Consider the following 20,367-nt stretch of genomic DNA (forward strand, 5'->3'; position numbering starts at 1 on the left):
CAAAGCGCACGCACGCACGGCACGGAAGCCCCACCACCCCCCAACCTGCACGCCACGTGATCCATCCATCGGCCGGAACGGAAACGCCCAGGCTCCCCCAGGCGGGGGGCATATCGGTCATTCCACACGCCGTCGTCGCCATTCATCACAGTGTACCAGCGGCGCAATCAACACCGGGGGTTTAGCGAGGCAACCGTTCCGTCTTCCTCTGCTCCTTCCTTCCTTCCCCGTGTTTACGACTTACGAGCGCTAAACAGACCCGCACCTCCTCCAACCACCATCACCACCACCACCACCCTCCCTCCTCGGCCCGAACCCGGCCCGCGCTCTCCTCTCCCCCGCGCCGCCGCCGCTGCCGACGCCGCCCGCTCCCGCCGCGTCGCCAATGGTAATGCTTCGGTACCACAAGCCCTAGCTTCGCTCCCCTTCCTCCCTCCCTCAATCCCCGCCGCGGATTTCGCGGGGCGCGCGCGTCGATCGCGCCGCGCGAGGGGGACCTGTTCTGCCCGGTTCGCCGCCGGCCGGGTTATCGTTGCATGATGGCGTGCGCGTGCTGCGCTGCTCTCCTAGTCCTAGGGGTTGGGTCGTTCGTGGGCAGTTGGGGTTTGGGTGTTTGGGGTTTTTGAGACCAAGCGGGTGCGCGGCGCCGTTTGTGTGGCGCTTGATAGCCGACGCCCAACTCGCGTGCTCTGCAAAAGATTCCGGGCTCCTTGCTCGCGTAGTGGTTGATGCGTCCCCGCAGCATGATTTTTCCTTGTTTTTTTGTCTCTGCCAAAACAAAACAAAAAGGAACGGGGGCTCATGCGCATTAAATTCCCTCTCGTCGCCAAGCTATTTTCTGCTTCTTTGAAAAATGCCTTTTCTGGCAAATTGGTCTTCGCTTCTCCAGGGCCCGCAAGGGAGGGATAATCATGGGCACTACAAACTTGCGTGCTTCCAATTTGTGTGCTCTGTTCTGTTCACTTGCTTTCTTCAATTTGTGTGGAAATGCCTACTTGAGCCAGGGAATGCTTTTAATCATGTCAATTAAGCGATGGTCTTTGTATTGTGTGCTTTGGGGGTTGATTCGAAGCAGGAACCTGCTTTTGGCTGTGATCTTGAAGTACTTTGTACCTGATCTTGCTATGCGTGGAATCGGATAATTATCTTTGGTTGCATGACAAGGGCATTATTCATGGCCTTGGTGCTGTATTCGGTTAGTTTGTTGTATCTTAGTTTTAACGATTTGGAGGTATATGGTGATATTATGTTGAAGCTTGTGCTTAGTTATGTATTTGGCAATAGTGTGTGTATGATATTTTGGCCTTTGGGTCTTTGTCTGCCAGGTCTTGGAGGGGTTGTGGTTCGCCTGTATCATCCGCGTTCCTTGCGGGATGCAATATGGAATCATTGTGTTACTTGGTAGGGTTGCTTTCCCATGTTATTAGAGGGGTAATCATCTTGTTCCCCTGCTGCCTTATCTAGAAAGAGTAGTTTGGCTGTGTTCATCCTCGAGGCACGGGCCCAGAGTTGAACTCTTTTGTGGTTGCACATGAAAAGGTTGCATTATCTGAAAATCAAGAACGAGTAACTATGCTGCATCTGGGCAACTAATAATGCTTAGGAGTGGCTTGTCCACATGCTTCGTTTGTCAATAGGATTTTTTTGTAGTACAATTTGTGGATGTGGGATCACTTTCTTCCGTCTATTGGTATACTTAATGACCCATTTTTATTACTTCAGATTTTTTGTAAGTGTGCTCTGTTCATGTCTTGGCTACCAATGTTTTGTGTTTTACTTTAGAAAAACGGGGTTAGGGGGGGGGGGGGATTCCCTCCTTTACTACAAATTAATGCGTATAGCACCCCAGCGGAGTCCCCGTGGGGATTCGAACGCGGGTGGGCGGGTTCAGCGACCTGAACACCACCCACTGAGCTAGCCCTCAGTTCTCATTTTGTGTTTTACTTGTATTGTTGTGTTTAACTTCATGGGCAGCATAACAGTTCTGTGTAACAGGTAGGCTTGACTGTAGTCTGCGCGTATGTGCACTAACATAAGCTTTGAAAATAATTAGTTATAATCTGATGTGTGTTGATGTTTCTAGGAGGCGAAGAAATGCGTGGAAGGGATTGATTTGAATGAACCACCACACAGAAACCGAGGTACACCTGTTGCTGTTATATTGAAAGACGGACCCTTTTGTAGATTCGGTCTGACTTAGAAAAGTTGAGGGAAAATTGACCAACCCCATATCTATGTTGTACTATTCAAACTTGATATACTTCAAAGTCCCACCTGTAGTTTTAATTTTGGATAGTCTACCGCCTATAATACTAAGTACATACTGACTATTGTGGTTGTATACTTTTATTAGCTTACCTATGGATAATAAACTTGGATGATAGCTCATGTTAACACATGCTAGTTGCCAAATTTATTCATTACCAACTTACGATTTTCCAAAGGTAGCAGTAAAAACCGAGCAAAAACTGAATAGAAGTTAGCAGGTACTCCCTTCGTCCCGAATTACTTGTCGTAGAAATGGATGTATCTAGAACTAAAAATACGTCTAGATACATCCATTTCTGCGACAAGTAATTTGGGACGGAGGAATGATTTTTAATCTAGAGTAGAATTAGTTCGGAGTTTAAAGGGTGAGAATCTGCAAATAAATAGTTAAAGTGAGACACTTATTTTGGGACGGAAGTCTTGAACTTCATCAATCCACACTATTTATTTGCAGATTCTCACCCTTTAAACTCCGAACTAATTCTACTTTAGATTAAAAATCATCCCCTAAGCTTGAGACACTTATTTTGGGACGGAGGGAGTATTAAATAACGTCAACATATGTATCCAGTTTTTTTACTTGAGCTCAACACCTCCTATTATGAATAAATCTTGGTTTTTGCCGCTTTTTCCTTTTTCATTGGAATATGTCATACTATGTGGTACAATATATGTGCTCCAAAACTTGCCATGAAGTGCGTATTTTCTTATGGTAGGTGTCAGGTTGAGCCATGTACTGCTGCAAAAGGATTGTAAGAACATATGCCGCACAAAAGCTTGTGATGTTTCAATAGAATTGTAAGTTGATCTTAATTTTCTCGACTGGTTATTCTAGTGTGTACTTTGTATACTAGCTTGGATCAAAATTATTCATTTTTTCTGTAGCATATTGTCGCTGACGAGTCAATTTATAGTTTACACTGTTGATGGGTGGGCTTCCCACTGCTGTTACAAAGCGAATGCGGCCATGATCATGTTTAACACTAGCCGCATCCACTCGAAGGTTTGCTTGGATACACAATGATCAGATCCAATGCTTCCAACTCAGAACTAAGTGTATCCAAACAGGCTCTGGGTGAAGTTATGACTTACCAAATTAAGAAGCTAGTTATTGCATAGGAGCACATGTAACACCCCACCCCCGGCGCATGCATTATTTACATATTACAACGACCCAACCTCTAATAATTACAAATATGATATCCTTGGTTTCCTCAAATGTACAAATCAGGTATCCCAAGGAAATATAAGCAGAGCAAAAGGGAGTATTTTTTTTTCAAAATTACTGTGGGAGCATTCTCTTTTACATGTTTTTTTTCCCGCTTGGCAGAAGGTTGTACCAGCATTCGGTGCTGTCAGAACACTAGAGTAATGTTATGCTTTCCTTTACAGGCCCTCTCTTTGGTCAATTAGTAATTTCGTGTCAAGTAAGGTATACGAGCTGAATAATTTCCTGAAATTTTCGCTGTATCCTGATCCGGAAGATGCTCGCCAGAGTAGTGAATGGGGAAAGTTTATACATTTCCTTTGGCACAATAAGAGGGTAAATATATTTTCCACTTCATGGGTATTCAGTTATTTACTCATCATTACGTATGGGAGATACAATATAGGCTATAGTTTCTATCTTCAAATTACTCTTTGAAAAATGGGGATGTGGATGGTGGAGAAGGGCGGACACTATGTTTCAACACTCCCCCTCACGTCTAGGCTCCACCACACCTTAGACATGGGGTCGATGTAGGCTGCAAGTATTATTTTTTTATCAATAATAATGTGTTGACTGGGTCTTCAGCTCGAGGCCTCTCGGTTCTGTTGGATGCACCAGCCAGTTCACCCAAAAGAATGAACTGCCAGAGAAGGGCTGGCAATATATTTCAACAGTTGCCACCCTGAAAGATTACACTTCTATTGGCGGGTTGGGGCTACTCGACAGCTAGAGGCGTTGGGCATGGGTTAAAGTAACAGGAGCGGTTGAGACAGAAAAGTAACGAAGGTGTGAGAAAAAGGGATGCACCAGCCAGTTCACCCAAAAAACTGAACTGCCAGAGAAGGGATGGGCAATATATTTCAACAGTTACCATCCTGAAAGATTACACTTCTATTGGTGGGGTGTGGCTACTGGATAGCTAGAGGCGTTAGGCACGGGTTAAAGTAACAGGAGTGGTTGAGACAGAAAAGTAATGAAGGTGTGAGAAAGAGGGATGCAGTACTGTTAGGAATGTTTAGTTTTCAATGAATGGAATTTAGAATTGGGGCAAGGTTTTTGTAGCCTGCAAGTCGAGCAATTTGTATGTATTTTAAAGCAATCCACTAGCTTTATTTTGTTGCCTGTTAAGTGAAGACCCTTGTTCTTTCTTGTTTATCTTGTAGGCCGGTATTGTTAGACATGGGTCCTTCACCTTTCACATTCTTCCTGCTCAATCTGAAGAACGCCCTAACTACTCACATGCTGTGATCTTGTACGAGACTGAACGAAAAGATCCTGTAATCTGCAAAAGGAGGACCGGAATATCCGGTGAGAGTTTTGCTATATTACTTGGACAATAATGTATTGCTTGGGTTATCCATTATTTGTCCTTCATGAGTATATATTTTAGTCAGCCTGCTGTACTGTTTAGGGGAAGCTGACATCACGTCATTTCTTAAGAGTCGCATTTGCTGAGCTTTAGTTTTTACATTCTTTATGTGGATCATTACTTCATGTTGTTGACGGAAGTTCTATACGTCTATCTATAGTTGGAGCTGAAATTCTGCATCATCTTATGCCATTGTTTGCTATTAGCTACTCCCTACTGCTGATCTGAATTGTTTTTTCTTATCAACTGTTTTTCACTTATTTGATGTGCCACCAGAGAAATCCAACAAAAGCGAGGAGATCTGTGATAGTGTACCCAATCCAAGAGTGCTGAATGCTTCACATATAGACCATGATCCAGAATCCTCACCATGTGAATCTGTTGAAGATGGTAATAGAATTTCAGATTCATTAGTGAAAAGGGGAACATCTACTCTTAGAAGAAATTTCGTCAGCACAGACCCTACTTATCTCCGAACACTCAGTCAGACACATGCTGGCTGGATCTTTGGAGCAATAGCAGAGCTCATTGACAACTCCAGAGATGCTGGTGCATCCAGGTATCTACATGACTTCAACATGCTAAACTCAGAAAAAAATGTTTATTTTTAAAATTATTTTTAGGACAGTCTGTCAATCCGGGTGATATATCATGTTGATTATGTAACCTTAGTTATTCAAGATATTATCTAGTAATTTTGGTAATAGATATTTCAGTGTCTCCAAGAGGTTTTCAACCCTTTAATATCTTCAAAAATAATAAGTGAAAAAATACACATTGAAAGCCACCGCTGTGCCAATCTAAGCCTTATTTTTACTGTCTCATTATGCTCCTCTTCCAGGTGAATATGTACAAAACATGCTGATTTTATTTTGTAATTAAAATTAATGTTACCTGTCGCAATACATTTTCTGAACATTCCTCACTAAGAGATAGCATTTGACATATTTGGAGCTATTCCTGTTGTTTTATTGTATTGACTGCTTATTCTTGTTATTCCTCCATCCTTCTGCAAGGTTGGATATTTTCATCCAAACTATGTTTTCGAAGAAAGCAGCAGGCAAAGTTCCTGTTTTATCTGTGATTGATGATGGGCGTGGCATGGCTTACCCTGAAATGATGAGAATGATCTCATTTGGTCATAAACGACCAAATGAACATTGCAATGAGCAGATTGGGAGGTTTGGAATTGGATTTAAGGTAAATATCTATCATAAAACAAGTTGTAGAAGGTCTTCATATCTCTCTGCGTAATACTTGATTCCCCTCTTCTTTATACTGTCTTCTGTTATTCATGATTGATGTAGTCTGTGTTATGATTTACCTTTAAATACGTCACTAAAGCTGCTACATCCTGAGCCGCCGCGAACGTTGTGTTGCAATAATTTTTCTGATTTATTTGAAATGTGGGACTGAAATATGTCTGCCATGATGTATTTCTCAAGCCTACAATGCACTATTAAGACATATAATGCTGTTGAGTAAATGAAGATTTGTTTGCCTGTTACTAAATATATACTTCCAGACATGTGTTCTTTTGCCTATTATACTGTCAGTGGCTCACTGCTACAGTCATTCGTTAGTATTGCCAGCTAGGTTTTCCTGTGCAATGCTATCATGCTAGTGCTATTATGTTTAACTTGACTGCGCAAGCAATGAGTGAAGTAGCGATAGTTGCCACTTGAAAGCTGGTGTTTGCACTGATAGGAAATGTTCTACAGGAACCGTAGCATCTGCCCTCTGCATTGTTTTACCCCTAGATTTATGGAGGTTAAACTCTAAATACTAAATTACATTTTGCAACTCTTCTTCAATCAAATTTGGGTTCTGTTTTATAGACTGGTGCAATGAAACTTGGGAAAGATGCAATTGTGCTTACCCAAACTTCAACTTCCAGATCAGTGTCCTTTCTATCCCAGTCTTTTAATGAAAATAAAGATGTAAGCAGTGCTCAACTTTTTTACTCCTTGTCTAGTATTATGTTAAGGCTATAATAGTTTGATTTGCTACAGAATCTTGAGATCCCTGTGGTGACCTATCGGAAGGAAGGACAATACATGGAAGTTGATTTGAGTGTCCAGTCTGAAGCTACTGCAAAATATAATCTGAAGGCTATCAAGGAATTCTCTCCCTTTAATGAGTATTTCATCGGAGAAAAGCTAGGTTTATTTGGTGAAGAGGGTACTGGAACACAGATTTATATATGGAATTTAGATAAGTGGGGTAAAGACTACACCTTGGACTGGAATTCAGGGAGGACTGATGAAAATCCCACTGACAAAGGTCATGGAGACATATTAATCCGGTCAAAAAGAGTCAGATCACGTCCAGGACAAACAAGTAAACAGGTGTGTGTTGTACTTTTGCCCCTGTTCAAGAATTCGTCCGATTAACCAGTTAACTTGCCGATTAATCCCTACTCATAGGGTCATCAAGTAGCTGATAAACCGATAAATCGTCCGATTAATTGATTAAGTGTCCGATTAACTTACCAATTAGCCTTTTAATCTCCTACTCGCCAGCTAACAGAGCAGCTACAACGATTTCCTCAACAATGCTTTTGCTTCTGACACAAGAGATAAACTTCTAGGCTCAATTCAAGATAAATGAATTTTATATTTATAGCTTTAAAATTGATAGCTACTAGTTAACGATTTCCTCAATAATGCTTTTGCTTCTGACACGAGAGAGAAACTTCTAGGCTCAATTCAAGATAAATGAATTTTATATTTATAGCTTTAAAGTTGATATTTTGGGGCTTGATGAGCTTGATGAACCTGGATTTTATATTCACACACATTCAGTACTCTCTAATGCCATGCATGACTTTGTGATGTCAAACTTAGTCTTCTTAATTTCGTTTTTCTGGTTCGTTCTGTCTGCATGCACTTTGCTTTATGAAACTGCTACAAATTTGGCATGGCTTGACTTGTTGATTAATTATATTATGTAGGTCCCATTGGACTATTCACTTCACTCTTATCTGGAAGTTATCTTCCGGAATCCTCGAATGAAAATCACAGTGCAAGGGTCTAAGGTAAATGCACATGTCATATAAATGTTGGTTTCCATGTGATATTCTCCCTTCTTTATGTTGTTGGGGCACAATATATCCCTGTTTATAATTTATGTTGTCTCTAGGTCAAAGCGCGCCCTTTGGACAAGAGCCTTAACACGACTTCAGTGATTTCTGGTGACATTGCGGGAAGGAACATTGAGTTGACTATTGGAATGAGCAAAGTAGAATGGGAAAGAACGAACTGTGGGGTTTTCTTGTATTGGCGTGGTCGACTAATAGAGGTGAGATTAGCTGACATTGCACTAAATGACTAACCTGACCATCTTCAGCTAGCTATATATGACTGACCATCTTCAGCTAGCTATATATGCCTGTTGGTCCAATGACCTTTTTGCCTATTTTATTGTTTGGCCAACTGACTTTTTCTTTGTTTCGTGGCTATTGCCACAATATATATTTTATAAAACAAGTTCAGCTACCACAAACTGAGCCTTTGTCGTGCTCATAGACTGCAGTGCTTTTACTCCATTAGGGTGCACTTTTTTTTTGCATTGCGTGCTAGGGCGGGTAGGAGTGTTGAGCATTGAAAACTATATTGAATGTAATACCTAGCTAGGTTGAGCTTTTTCATGTTCAGTGTATTAGTTGTACCTTACAAACAGGAAATGTTTGTTTCTTTGCAGGAAGCTGTTTGCACCTTAAACAATTTAACATATATTTTAGACTTTACAGTACTTCCATACCTTCAGTGTGAATATTCTTTGCCTCTACACATGTGCATGCTTTTTCTAACATTTGATTTTTGTGTTATTTTCTCAGTCTTACAAACGTGTTGGAGGTCAAATGCATAATGCTGACACGGGACGTGGAGTAATAGGAGTTGCAGATATTACAGAACTCGTTGTATGGTTCATAATATCTTTGGCTTTGGTACGGATGTTGTTCAGTTTCATCTTGTTTGAATCAACATCTCCATTTATCCTGCAGGATGATGAAGATGGCAATTCATGGGTTCTTAACAGCAAACAAGGTTTTCAAGATTGTGAAATGTATGCTGAGCTGGAGGAATGGCTGGGTAGCAGTATGGATGAATACTGGGAGTCAAATTTTGACAATGTAGAATTGGTATGAACTTAGACATAGTTTATATTGGGAAATATCTTGTCAGGCATATCTGGTCACAAACTGCTTTATGAAATATTTTTGCATTGGATTTGGCAAGAGACAAGTACTCCCTCTGTTTCTAAATATAAGCCCTCTAGATTTCAATATGGACTACATAAGGATGTATGTAGACATATTTTAGAGTGTAGATTCACTCATTTTGCTTCGTATGTAGTCCATATTGGAATCTCTAAAAGGTCTTATATTTAGGAACGGAGGGAGTAGATAGCAACACTACAACATCGATAGATTTGGACATAACTGATCATACATTTGCCGAGAAAAAAACTACTGTCTGTTTCATTTTGCATTTATTTGATACCTCTTATATGAAAATGTTAACCATAGCGAGTAGGAACGGAAATATGGTAGACTTTCAACAGGGTGAAGTCCCCGTCTCGTATCATCATGGTATGTAGACAATCAAAAATAATTGTTGTTATTACGAGTTTGAAAGCTACTTACCTTCTGTAACTATGGTGATGGATGTATAGACATCGGTGTGATGTATGCACCTTCTCTTTGCAGAATATATGTACTTTACTACGGAAAACATTATTTTACATGTATATAATCAATCATGCTGCTAGGGATGTAGTAGTGGGGTAAGGGATCGGGGTTGCTCTTCAATCCTTGTTTCTGTTAGTGATCAGGAGCCAAATGTTTATTATCCAAGAACTAAGTTATGACGCTGGTACCTTTAAGGTTTTCCTGTACAATTCTGGAAGATTATGTTCGCTGCATTTAGAAGTGTTACTCACTCTACACCTTTCTTTATCTAGGGAAAAGCGGCCGGCCGCTGCAAGCCTGATCATGAATGGGTTCAGTGTTATGGCTGTCGTAAATGGAGAGTGTTGACTGCCGGCTTTGATACGGAATCTCTACCAGATCAATGGTTTGTATCAGGCAATCATACCCAACATCATACTCCCTCCATCCGGAAATACTTGTCCTAGAAATGGTTAACCATTTCTAGGACAAGTATTTCCGGAAGGAGGGAGTACAGGATAAGCTTAGTTGATGAACTGTAGTGATTTTATAATTCTAAAGGAATTCTTTTGAGTGTCCCCCATCATAGCCGGGGGAAATTTGGAGCCTGCAGTTTGCAACAATATCAATTGTACTTTCCTAACTAGGATTTGACTTCTGTGACTAGGATTTGGCTCTATACAAAAAATAAATTCCTGGGGTTCATCCAGGAAGCCAGCTACATGCCAGTTTGACTCTATGCTAACCAATTACTGTTCAAATTTTGCCAAGTTCAAAATTTCCAGTTTCTTGTTGGAACTGCAAACTAGAATGAACATAGAGTTCAAAAACATGAAAATAATAAATTTCATGTCAATCATGTCTGACACAACACTAGAAATAACTATTTTACACTCACATATCATGATTTACTGTTTTCTGACTGTCTTGATTACTTCATCTTGCTGGTTCATCATGTGCTTACTGGATGATTTATCATTTTGCATTTAAATTTTGTAATCATCAGCTAATAATATTTGTGTCAAGATTAAGAACTCTATTCACTAATAAGTTCAAATAATATTCTTGTATCATCACAATTCTAAGGGTTTAAGAAACATACAGTAACTTAAATATCTTGGTTCTGTAAAATTTATATATGGGATAGCCTCTTTACTTCTTTTCTTTCGACAGTTCTGAAGTTTTGACACCTGAAATTTCAGGTTTTGCTTGATGCCACCCTTCAATGGGAAATGTACGATACCAGAGCAACAAATGGGCCAAGGTACCATAACCATAGGCGAGAAAAGGTCCGGTAATGTTGGCCGCAATAGGATTACCCAGCGGGAAGCTACAGCTAAGGTTGATACAAACAAAACAGGGAACAATGAGTTCAGTCAGGATGAAGACGTGAAGGTAACTACAAACCTAAGGATTATATGCATGTCATGTTTTTTGAAGGTCAATTCATGAGGAGTAAATAACTCAATTGTGTTGTGTGCGCAGAATGTAAAGCTAATCCCAACAATCGTCAACAAGCGAAAGAATACTTCCAACGGCACGAACAGCATCGAAGGTATGCATGTGCTGTGTAGACAAAATAGAAACGCTGGAAAGTAACAAGATTAGGGAAAACCTCTAAGCTTATCATCTGACTTCCTTGCATGCACTACCAATGGGCTTGTCAGATGATTTGGACAGCAATTCCTCGCAAACCGAGTCTGTTGCTCCTCGCCATGTTTTGAAGAGGATACGAAGGGGTGCCGCAAGAAGTTGCAAGACGTGATGATGAATGACAATGCACGGTAAACTGTTGTGTTTTTGTTTTTGTTTCATTTACAGAGTCATTTTACTCCTGTCCTTTTTTTCTAGATTTTGGTCAACTTGCAACTCTTCTGTCTTTTTATCTGCCTCATGCCCCTGATAAATATTTATTTTTTACAGGCAGCAAAGTTTCCTTCTTGGAACTGTTCCTGGGGTGCTGCAGCAGTTAGATCATGATCGTTAGGCTCAAACAAACTCCAATAGTTAACCAAATTCGTTTCTGTTGATAGCTTCCGTGGCGGTGAAACTAGTATGTCGGCCAAATGTGGAGAAGTGGGATCGAAGCTAACCAAATGTGTGTGTAACTATACTAACTAGTGTCTGTCGGTTTTGCCTTGTATGCTATAACTCCCGTTGCATTCATGGTTGTGCAAGTGTATTCACACAGTGGGCCAAGTCGGTGGTTTGGTATATCGTCCGAAAAGCTACAGAGAGTGATGTCTCTACAACTGCAACAGTCATGAGTGAATTCTGAACTTAAAAGTTTTTGTGTTTGCTATTGGCAAGTTGCCTGAATTTGTAACTCGCGCCGATCGATTTCTGGAGCGCAGATTGGGGTGCTGACGATGGCGAGGCCATGGCAGGGACTGCCTCACAGCTGGGGATGCAGCAAATATCTTTTTTGATGGATAGGTTGATGGTTTGGGGTGGGCTGACGGCGCCAGAGAAGAATGGTGGGGGTTTAGAAGGATGCTTCGGGGCAGAGGCAGGATAACTGCTGGGAAATAGACTGACGTGGTTTATTCAGGCAACTTGCAGATAACTGCGCCCTAAAGTTCAATAATCATGTTGCACGTGTGTGGCGGGCAGAGCGAAAACCATTCACGTTCTTGGGTCACGGCATTTTAGTAACCCTTTTTAGTTGTAATTACAGTCGTTGGAGCTTGCAACCCTCTTTCACCTACTCGACGAACTGCTTGCCTGCAAACGTTTGCGCAAACATCCAGTCTGAAGGCGCGACGTTATACATTGTGATCGTCCTCCCCTTTCCTCCGGTGACCTCGAACGACAGCGGCTGGCCTCGGAGGTCCGCGTCGCACTGCCAGTTCTGCCCCCAGTTCCTCCCCATCGGTATCCACCCCGTCTTTGACCCCTTCACCTTCACGGCGTCCACCTCGCCGTCGGCTGCCACGTTGGTGATCAGCACCTGGAGGAAGTTGGGGCCGCCGGTGATGGTGAACCGAATGCCGCCGGCCCTGTCACAGCTCACCCTGCATCACCATCGTCAATGGCTAGTCATGGTCAGATGCTGCGTGATTTATGCATGCTGATCAAACTGGACACTATCTTAATCTTATCCTGCACTATAAAGGATACTTGGTGTTTACTACTGTTGGGACATGATCATAGCATGGGACTGAAACTGTGGGAAGTACTCATGATTAGCATACGCAAGTCAGATTCAGAAAAGAAGAAAGCGTCAGTGATTAAAGCTGCTCTTTCCTCAGCACCCTCTCATCAGCCATGATACTTTCTACTACCCAGCAGCCCACAATGCAAAGTGGCTTCAGACATGTTCCGCATATTCTATGATCCATTTCTAATCATTAGACATCATTCTGAACTTCTGCAAAAGCAGGCTGAAAAAAACTAGACCAGATGCACAACTCAAGAACGATAGTGCCATACTTTGAACTACTCCAGATGCACAACTCAAGAACGATAGTGTCATACTTTTAACTACAACAGATGCTCAACTCAAGAACGATAGTGCCACACTTTTGCACATACATGTATATTCAGAAAAAAGAGAGATCATTTTTGCATCAAGAACTGTTTGTTACCTTCGGAACTGCACCTGGACAATGTCAGCCTTGGCCTTGGCGACCCGGAGGAATGCGGCCTCGGTCATCTCCAGGTGCTCCTTGGGGAAGTTGCACCAGCCGCCGTAGTCGTCGGCGAGGCCGAAGTTGGGGGCACAGAAGTCGGTCGCCGTCACGACCACGGTGGGGCTGCCCCGCAGGCAATAGAGGATGTTGTTCACGCACCGGAGCTCGTAGCAGCCGCCGCAGGCGCTGCCACGCCCGAACAGCGCGCCGCTCAAGCCGGCCGTGTACCTCCCGTACCTGAATATGTCCAGGTCCCCGTACCCGCAAGCGCCGCCACCTTTGGAGTTTCCAAACAGCCATTGCATCAGACAACAAAAATTTTCGGTTCTTCAGGTAACAAGAAAGAGAGCAAGGATTGACACTGAGCACAGATGGAAATAAATGAAGGAAATTGAGCATACGGTCTTCAGGATTCAGAGAGTATATTTTGATGGATCTTCATGGAGGTACACTGAAGGTGGGAAGGGACAACGGGGTCCGATTTCAGTGGAGCAATTACTGTGAAGGTACACTGACTTGAGTGCAGGCAATGACAGCAAGAAGGGGCCATGTTGTACTGGCCTGGCCCTCATGTTTGGATTGTCAAAGCATTCAATGTGCCTTACTCCCACTTCTTACGCAAAGGTCAAGAATTTGGTTTACAGACACTTTATATTTAGTAAACAGAAAAGGAAAAGGTGCACTACTGCTCTAGTACTCCATTATTGGTTTTCTTTCGGCTGATTAGGATAGTAGTAGTGCACTAACACATCAAAAGGAAGTTTTTTAAGTGAAAATGTTGATGGTAAGGACAGCATTAGCGTCAACACCGCACTATGATTATTTATCAAAGAAGCCCTTTTGTACCCTTTCACAAATCACAATGAAATATACTGGATATTTCTATCATCTACAGAAGAACATCCATGGAATGTTCAGTTCCGAGGATCAAACTGCATCTCTGAGTGAGTGGCAGAGTAAAAGGGAACAACTTCCAACAGCAAATCTTCACATCTGCTCTCTATCGCGACCTCCCGGTGGCATTTCTCTGCCCAATACGCCGGATCTGCCTAATAAGACCACACCATCTCATCCTCGCAAACAGCATTCACCGTCTCCAATCACCATTCAGAGAAAATGCACAAGGAAAGAAAGGGGGGCAAAAGGGAGAGGGAAAGGCCAGACATTCCATTTCCTTCCTGCCTGATGTTCTTGATGCTGCTAATTAAAAAAAAAGGATAAATATGAACACAGGAGCACATACATACCGTCATTGAGCGGGTGGCCCTGGGACTCCTTGATGTAGGTCGCCGTGCCCAGCCTCCAGTCCTCGTACCCGCCATTGCCCGCCAGCCTCACGCCGCCGCCGACCCCGACCCCAGAAACCACCAGCAGGGAGAAGAGCAGGGGCAGCGAGCCCATCATGGCGCCTGCGCCTGGAAGCGATCACGGGCTCGCCGGCCAGCGCCGCTACCGGACGGAAGCGTCCGAGTGCTGGCGGCGGGTTGGGCGGAGAAGGGGCTTGTGTGTGTTGGCTGGCTGTGGGTGGCGGCGTGCGCGTTGCTTCCGTCTTGGCGGAGCGAGTTTCTTGGACTCCTGGTCGGAGTGGGCAGTGTTTTGGGTTGGACCGTGGTGGCGCGGGGGTCAAAGATGAGGAGGGCAGGCAGGCAGGGCAGTGGGACATGGGAGTGGGAGGAGGAGAACAGGGGGCCTGCTTTCGCCACGCCCTTTCTGCCCTCGCTTTGTTGGGATTTGCGGCCATGGCTTGGCAGCACACCCCGCGCGCGGCGGCCTCCCTCCCCTTTCGAGGGCCCGAGCCGGACGTGACCGTGACACTCTACACGCCGCGCACCCCGAAGCATCACGTCTCGCACAGTTTCGGATCAATGCGTTGCCGCTCCGCTCCGTTTCGTGGCCTTGCTGTTAGGCCCCGTCCGTTCTGAAAGTTCAGAATTTACAGTTTTGCACGCACAATCAGTTGAAAAATCTTTTGCTGGGTGTTTAGCGAGATGGGGGTGTGTGTACATGTCCTTGAGCTCGATTTGATTCCCCTTCCTCGTCCTACCACTGCGCTGCCTGCTCCGTGCGTACGGACTAGGCTCTTGATGCAGTAGGTCGGCTTCTGACGAGCGGCGCCAGCGCGTGAGCCGGTGACTGCAACCGCCAGCAGTTACCTGGTTACACCGACCAGCACAACACATGAAACGGGCTGAGTATGCGCTAATTACATTACATGGAAAAAAAGTTATTATTAACACACTTATTTGGCCAACATAACTCAATCTGCGTGCTGCAACCAATGCAACAAAGGAGTTCCCATTGCTGCCGCGAGGAGTTCGCCCACTACCACGTCTCCCTATCGCGCACGACCCACCGGAGCTTCTGGTTGGCTTCTTGGCTCCGCGATAGCAAGTTCTCTTGCGGCCGCATGCCACACTTCATCGACGATACACCCCTGCCAACAATAACTCGACGGACGAGTCGTAGATTCGAGGTTGTACGAGTGGACAGGGTGTAACATATCAGTTGTCTTCTAATATCCTAATTTATATTATTATTTTTGGCGAGAAATCGTAACTCATAGATGACACGGATAAAGCGTCATTTCCTGTATGACTACATGGGCAAAGCTTATCTGTGGACTGAGGTTAGACACCAGCTCAATTTATAGGCCCAACGAATGAGTTATTCATGCTTTTATTATGCTTTAAGTAAATGGCCATTCATGAACGTTGCATGCGTAAAGTCCGTTAGCCTGAAGCAAGCAGCTAGGTTGCATGTCCTTGAGCTCAACCGATTCATCTCCTCGTGCTACTGGCTGCTGCATACATGATACATACTTACTTGATGTAGGCTGCCTTCAGATGAGCAACCGCGTAACTGCGTATGCGGGCATGCAGTTACACCGAAGATCCAAACAAAAGTTTGCTGCCCGGATTGCATTTTTTGATAAAAGGTGGAATTTATTGATTCAAAATAAAAACAAAAATTTTTGTAGCCAAGAATTTGTTATCTTGGTCCACTAACACCCGTCAAACCTAGGCATGAGTGTCTATCTACCATGCAACATGGCTTAGTGCATTGCAAGTGAATTTTAAATCCTAGCATATTTTATTGTGGTATGTTTAACTTTTTATATTAGGATATTTGTGTTTGCGTTTCTAAATAAAATTCTCACATACTCCCTCCGTCCCATAATATAAGAACGTTTTTGACACTAGTGTAGTGTCAAAAACGTTCTTATATTATGGGACGGAGGGAGTATTTAATATCAAGGGTTGAATTTATACTCCATATAGTATTTACAATCAAATCATTAATTCTACGATAACATGTGGGGTATCGTATAGTTCTTAACAAGATCTTTGTTTCACGCGTATGGTGTGGGATAGTTTTTTTTTCTTGAGTAAGTGGTATGGGACATGCAAGAGCTAATGGGCCGGACCCAGATCCATTTTCCTTGGAACTCTTTACTTTGTAGATTAAAAAAGTGAAATTCAGTTCTAAAAAATGTTAAAAAAATATATGAAATGAAAAATGTTCAAGTTTGTATTATAAAAATATTCACCACAAATTTGAAAAAAAGGATTGTTACATATTTGAAAAAAGTATTTACATTGTATTTCAAAATGTTCATCACATATTTGAAGAATGCCTATCACGTATTTTGAAAAACATTAATTATATATTTGAAAAATATTAATCACAATAAAAAATGTCTGTATTTGAATCGCATATTAGATAAATGCCCGTCACATCTTTGAAAAATGTTCATAACGTACTTAGAATTTGGGGAAAATGTTGTTCGCCATTTTTCTTCTTGAATGGTTGTGTATGGACTATGCAGCGATTGAGGGAGTGGGTGTGAGTAGGAAGAATGGGGAACTTTTTATTTCTATGGGTAAAACTATGGGGGGTTTTATTAGGTTGTGTACATGTCTTTGTGCTCCATTGACTCCCCTCTTCGTGCTACTACTGCCCACCACATATGCACGAACAAGGTCTTTGAAGTACGTTGGCTTAGGATGAGCAGTGTGTGAGCTCGCAACTGCGGTCAAGAAGCTTAGCCAGTTAGAGCTGCTCCAGGGCATGATCATGGTGGCGTCATAAACTATGCATTAGGTTTTGTGATGATGCCATGAATCACACCCTAGAATTTGTGATCGTTTTTGTACGTCGTCTGATGCTTAGCATGTTCAGAATTTTAATTTGAATTTGAACTATGTCATTTGCAAAGGGAAATTTAGAATGTTGATGGATTTATTTATCTTTGAATTATCGTGGTGGCAAAGCAACTATGAAGTATATCAATATTGCCGAGCAGGTACTAGAAAAGAGAATAGTAGACAAATGGGGTGACAGGCTTCCCTTCGGTGATCTCGCAATTTGCCCCCCCCCCCCCACACACACACACTATTCTCTTTGTGATCGTTTTTGTACGTGCACACACTATTTTTTGGGAGACTCTCTCACAAATGAGGGAGTTAACCTTACACCGAAGGTGCGTACGTAGTCTCTCTTAGTCAGGGCTTCCCTCGCGCTACCACATCGCGGGCAAGACCACGCTCATCATACTCTTCTAACCAATGTCAGTTTTTGGAATCATCATAAAGAAATTTAGACTAGACTTATTCTAAAGGTTGGAAGCAATCCAATCTTTTAGCACTCCCATGTTCTTCTGCTTACTCTGTTCCAACAAAGAGAGCTCTTGTTTCAAAAGGAACTTCCAAGAATCCATATTTTGGGTTTCCTGCCTAAAATCTTTTCCATTTCTTTGAATCCATATATTCCAACATCCCAAGTTTATGATGTCAAGAGCAATTGGCTGTGGGAGTTTGCTCATGGCTAGAACTGTACCATGGGCATGTCTGGCGCGGGCTTGGTACCAGTGCGCTATCATCGTTAGTTTCTAAGCTCGGCGATAACAATTTCTCCTATTGCCACACATCATACTTCATCGACGATGGCAACTTCAATACGACTGCCATGAGGTATACAGTTGCCGGCTCGTTGACCTGCCTTAGCGGTGACAGAGACACATCCATCACAACAGTAACCCGATGGAGGAGTAATACGTTCAAGGTTGTATGAGTGGATTTGGTGTGACATATCGGTTGTCCTCTAATATCTTAACTCACATACGACACATATAAACATGTCGTCTTTTTTTTTTCTTGCAACATGTCATCTTTCATATGACTACTTGGATGAACCTTATCACTGGACTGACACCGACTCAATTTATAGGACCCAGCAAATGAGTTGTTTCACGCTTTCATTATGCACATGGCCAAGCATGAAGATTGCATGCCTAAAGTCCGTTTAACATGAAGCAAAGCAGCTAGGTGTGTCCTTGAGCCCAACAATTCCTCGCCTCGTGCTTCTGCCTGCTGCATATACATACGGATTTGATGTAGGCCGGCTTACACCGAAGATCCAAACGCAATCTCGCTGCTCTGAACCTAGCTCGTACACACTAATGCAGCTGGGCCAGGGACGGCATGCATGCATTGATCAGTCTAGCCGTAGTGGTCATTGATCAGTGAGGCTGTGACGCGTTACATGGGTGGCACGTAGTTCTAGTTTTTTTGTTTCTTGAGATAAGACACGTAGTGCTAGTTGCAGGGAATCTTTCGTGAGCAGTCTACATATAATCATCAAATGGTATTTTGCTGTATTTGTGTTTTCACATCATCAAAATTATTATAATCATTTTTGAAGAAGATGCTGTTGGGTTTTAAAAATTATTATAAGTGTCGACCTACCATGCAACATGCACTAGTGTGTTATAAATGGATTTTAAAACCTATCATATTTTATTGTGATATGTTTAACTTTTTCTGTTAAGATTTTGTCTTTGTATTTCTGGAAAAACAATCTTACAATCTTAAAGATTAAATTTATATTCTATACAATATTTAGAATGGAGCTGCTAAAAACCAGTAAGTCTCAGTCGACTTGCTAGCCATTGGATCTTTTGTTCGCTTCAAGATTCACGCTGGTGTGCATGTCCTTGTTTTTTTTTTGACCTGTGTAACGCGCGGTCCTTGTTTAGGCCTGTGTAACGCGCGGACCAGCCCGTTTCTTATATTTTTCTCGAGTCGAGCCTTCCAAGTGAATCGTTGTTGGGCTGGGGGTTGAGTGTTTTGCTTTGTGGACTCCAGGTTGTTTGGGCTGGCCTTTTTCTTTCTTGTTTTTGTTTTCTGTCATTGTTTTCGCTTTAGAAGGCTGCAATTATTTTCATTAGCATGCCAGTTTTCTACTGAATCATTAGCTGCTGTGCTAAACTGAGTTTTATATTTTTGTCCTTGTACTTTTAATTTTCTTTTTTGTAATTTGCGACAGAGTAAAATGTGCTTTTTGCTATTGCTTTTATCTTTTGTTTTCTGCTATCTTAGTGCAGCATCCCGGGACTCACATGCACATTTTGCAAGTATAAAAATGATTTTTTTGGGTTGCAGATTTATTGAACACTTATTTAGAAGCATGTATGTTGTATTCATGTTTGTCCTCTTCTAGCATGTACGCCATGTGTTAAAAATATATAGTGTGTGCATTTTTGACCCATGAATAATGGATATCTTTTTGCTTGCCAACATCTAAACTGCTGTTTAAATTCATACTTATATTTGTAGTACATGTAGACTGCTTTTTTTTTGGGTCAGTGAAATGTTAGCCTACATTTTTTTTACTTTGTTAAATTACGTATGTGTTGCCTCCAAACATTCTCTTTGAAACCATTCTCTAAGTACTACTTCTTTAAAATGCATTTTACTTGTAGTGTGTTGTTGCTGAACATGTTGATTTTTCATATTTGATCTACTCACTAGCCCATTTTTTGGTGCATTTTTTATGAGCATAGGGGATGGTTTTTGTGGAGTTTGTTTGAGTTGTTGTAACCACGAGAGCCAGGAAGCGGCCTAACCATGTGGAGTTTGTCTAAGCCGTTGTAACTCAGCAGCTTTTGATTTGTTTTATTTTTCATTTTTCACTTTTGGATCCTTGTTTTCTTATTAGTTTTTGTCACAATACCACCCCCTGTTTTTAACCTTTTTTGGTGTGTGTTCAACAAAATAGGTTGTGCCATGCAAGGAAAGGGGCCATTTCAATGATATGAGAAGAGAGGGAGGGGAAGACAGTTGCATATCCGATACTAGGCTTTTTGCAACTACAAGCATCGTCCTAGATTGCAATTCCATGCCTCCGTCCCAACTGCAACTGACTTTGTGTTTTTGTC

General features: G+C 42.3%; 2 protein-coding genes across 4 annotated transcripts; one reads left to right on the top strand and one right to left on the bottom strand.

Moving 5' to 3' along the window:
• The first annotated feature begins 207 nt into the window (after positions 1–207).
• On the top strand, positions 208–11,752 carry LOC119340747 (MORC family CW-type zinc finger protein 3-like). 3 transcript variants are annotated; one of them, XM_037612670.1, is made up of 18 exons: positions 208–388; positions 2,084–2,141; positions 2,985–3,066; positions 3,661–3,811; positions 4,642–4,786; positions 5,124–5,406; positions 5,864–6,047; positions 6,686–6,787; positions 6,860–7,195; positions 7,801–7,884; positions 7,989–8,147; positions 8,686–8,769; positions 8,854–8,991; positions 9,813–9,925; positions 10,722–10,914; positions 11,005–11,074; positions 11,187–11,303; positions 11,443–11,752. In XM_037612670.1, exons 1-17 carry the CDS (start codon positions 386–388, stop codon positions 11,282–11,284), a joined length of 2,283 nt encoding a protein of 760 aa, XP_037468567.1. In that variant the 5' UTR covers positions 208–385; the 3' UTR covers positions 11,285–11,303; positions 11,443–11,752. The 3 variants fall into 3 exon arrangements, with proteins under 3 accessions (XP_037468567.1, XP_037468566.1, XP_037468568.1); XM_037612669.1 differs by lacking the exon at positions 208–388 and adding an exon at positions 829–1,431; XM_037612671.1 differs by lacking the exons at positions 208–388; positions 6,686–6,787 and adding an exon at positions 830–1,431.
• Positions 11,753–12,034: 282 nt separating this feature from the next.
• LOC119342042 (expansin-A16-like) lies at positions 12,035–14,859 on the bottom strand. Its single transcript, XM_037613880.1, has 3 exons — positions 14,399–14,859; positions 13,107–13,428; positions 12,035–12,533 (listed from the first exon to the last, which is right to left on the bottom strand). The coding sequence occupies exons 1-3, from the start codon at positions 14,553–14,555 to the stop codon at positions 12,224–12,226; spliced, it is 789 nt and encodes a 262-aa protein (XP_037469777.1). The 5' UTR covers positions 14,556–14,859; the 3' UTR covers positions 12,035–12,223.
• Between the last annotated feature and the right edge of the window lie 5,508 nt (positions 14,860–20,367).

The sequence above is a fragment of the Triticum dicoccoides genome, chromosome 7B, assembly GCF_002162155.2.
Source record: "Triticum dicoccoides isolate Atlit2015 ecotype Zavitan chromosome 7B, WEW_v2.0, whole genome shotgun sequence".
NCBI lineage: Eukaryota > Viridiplantae > Streptophyta > Magnoliopsida > Poales > Poaceae > Triticum > Triticum dicoccoides.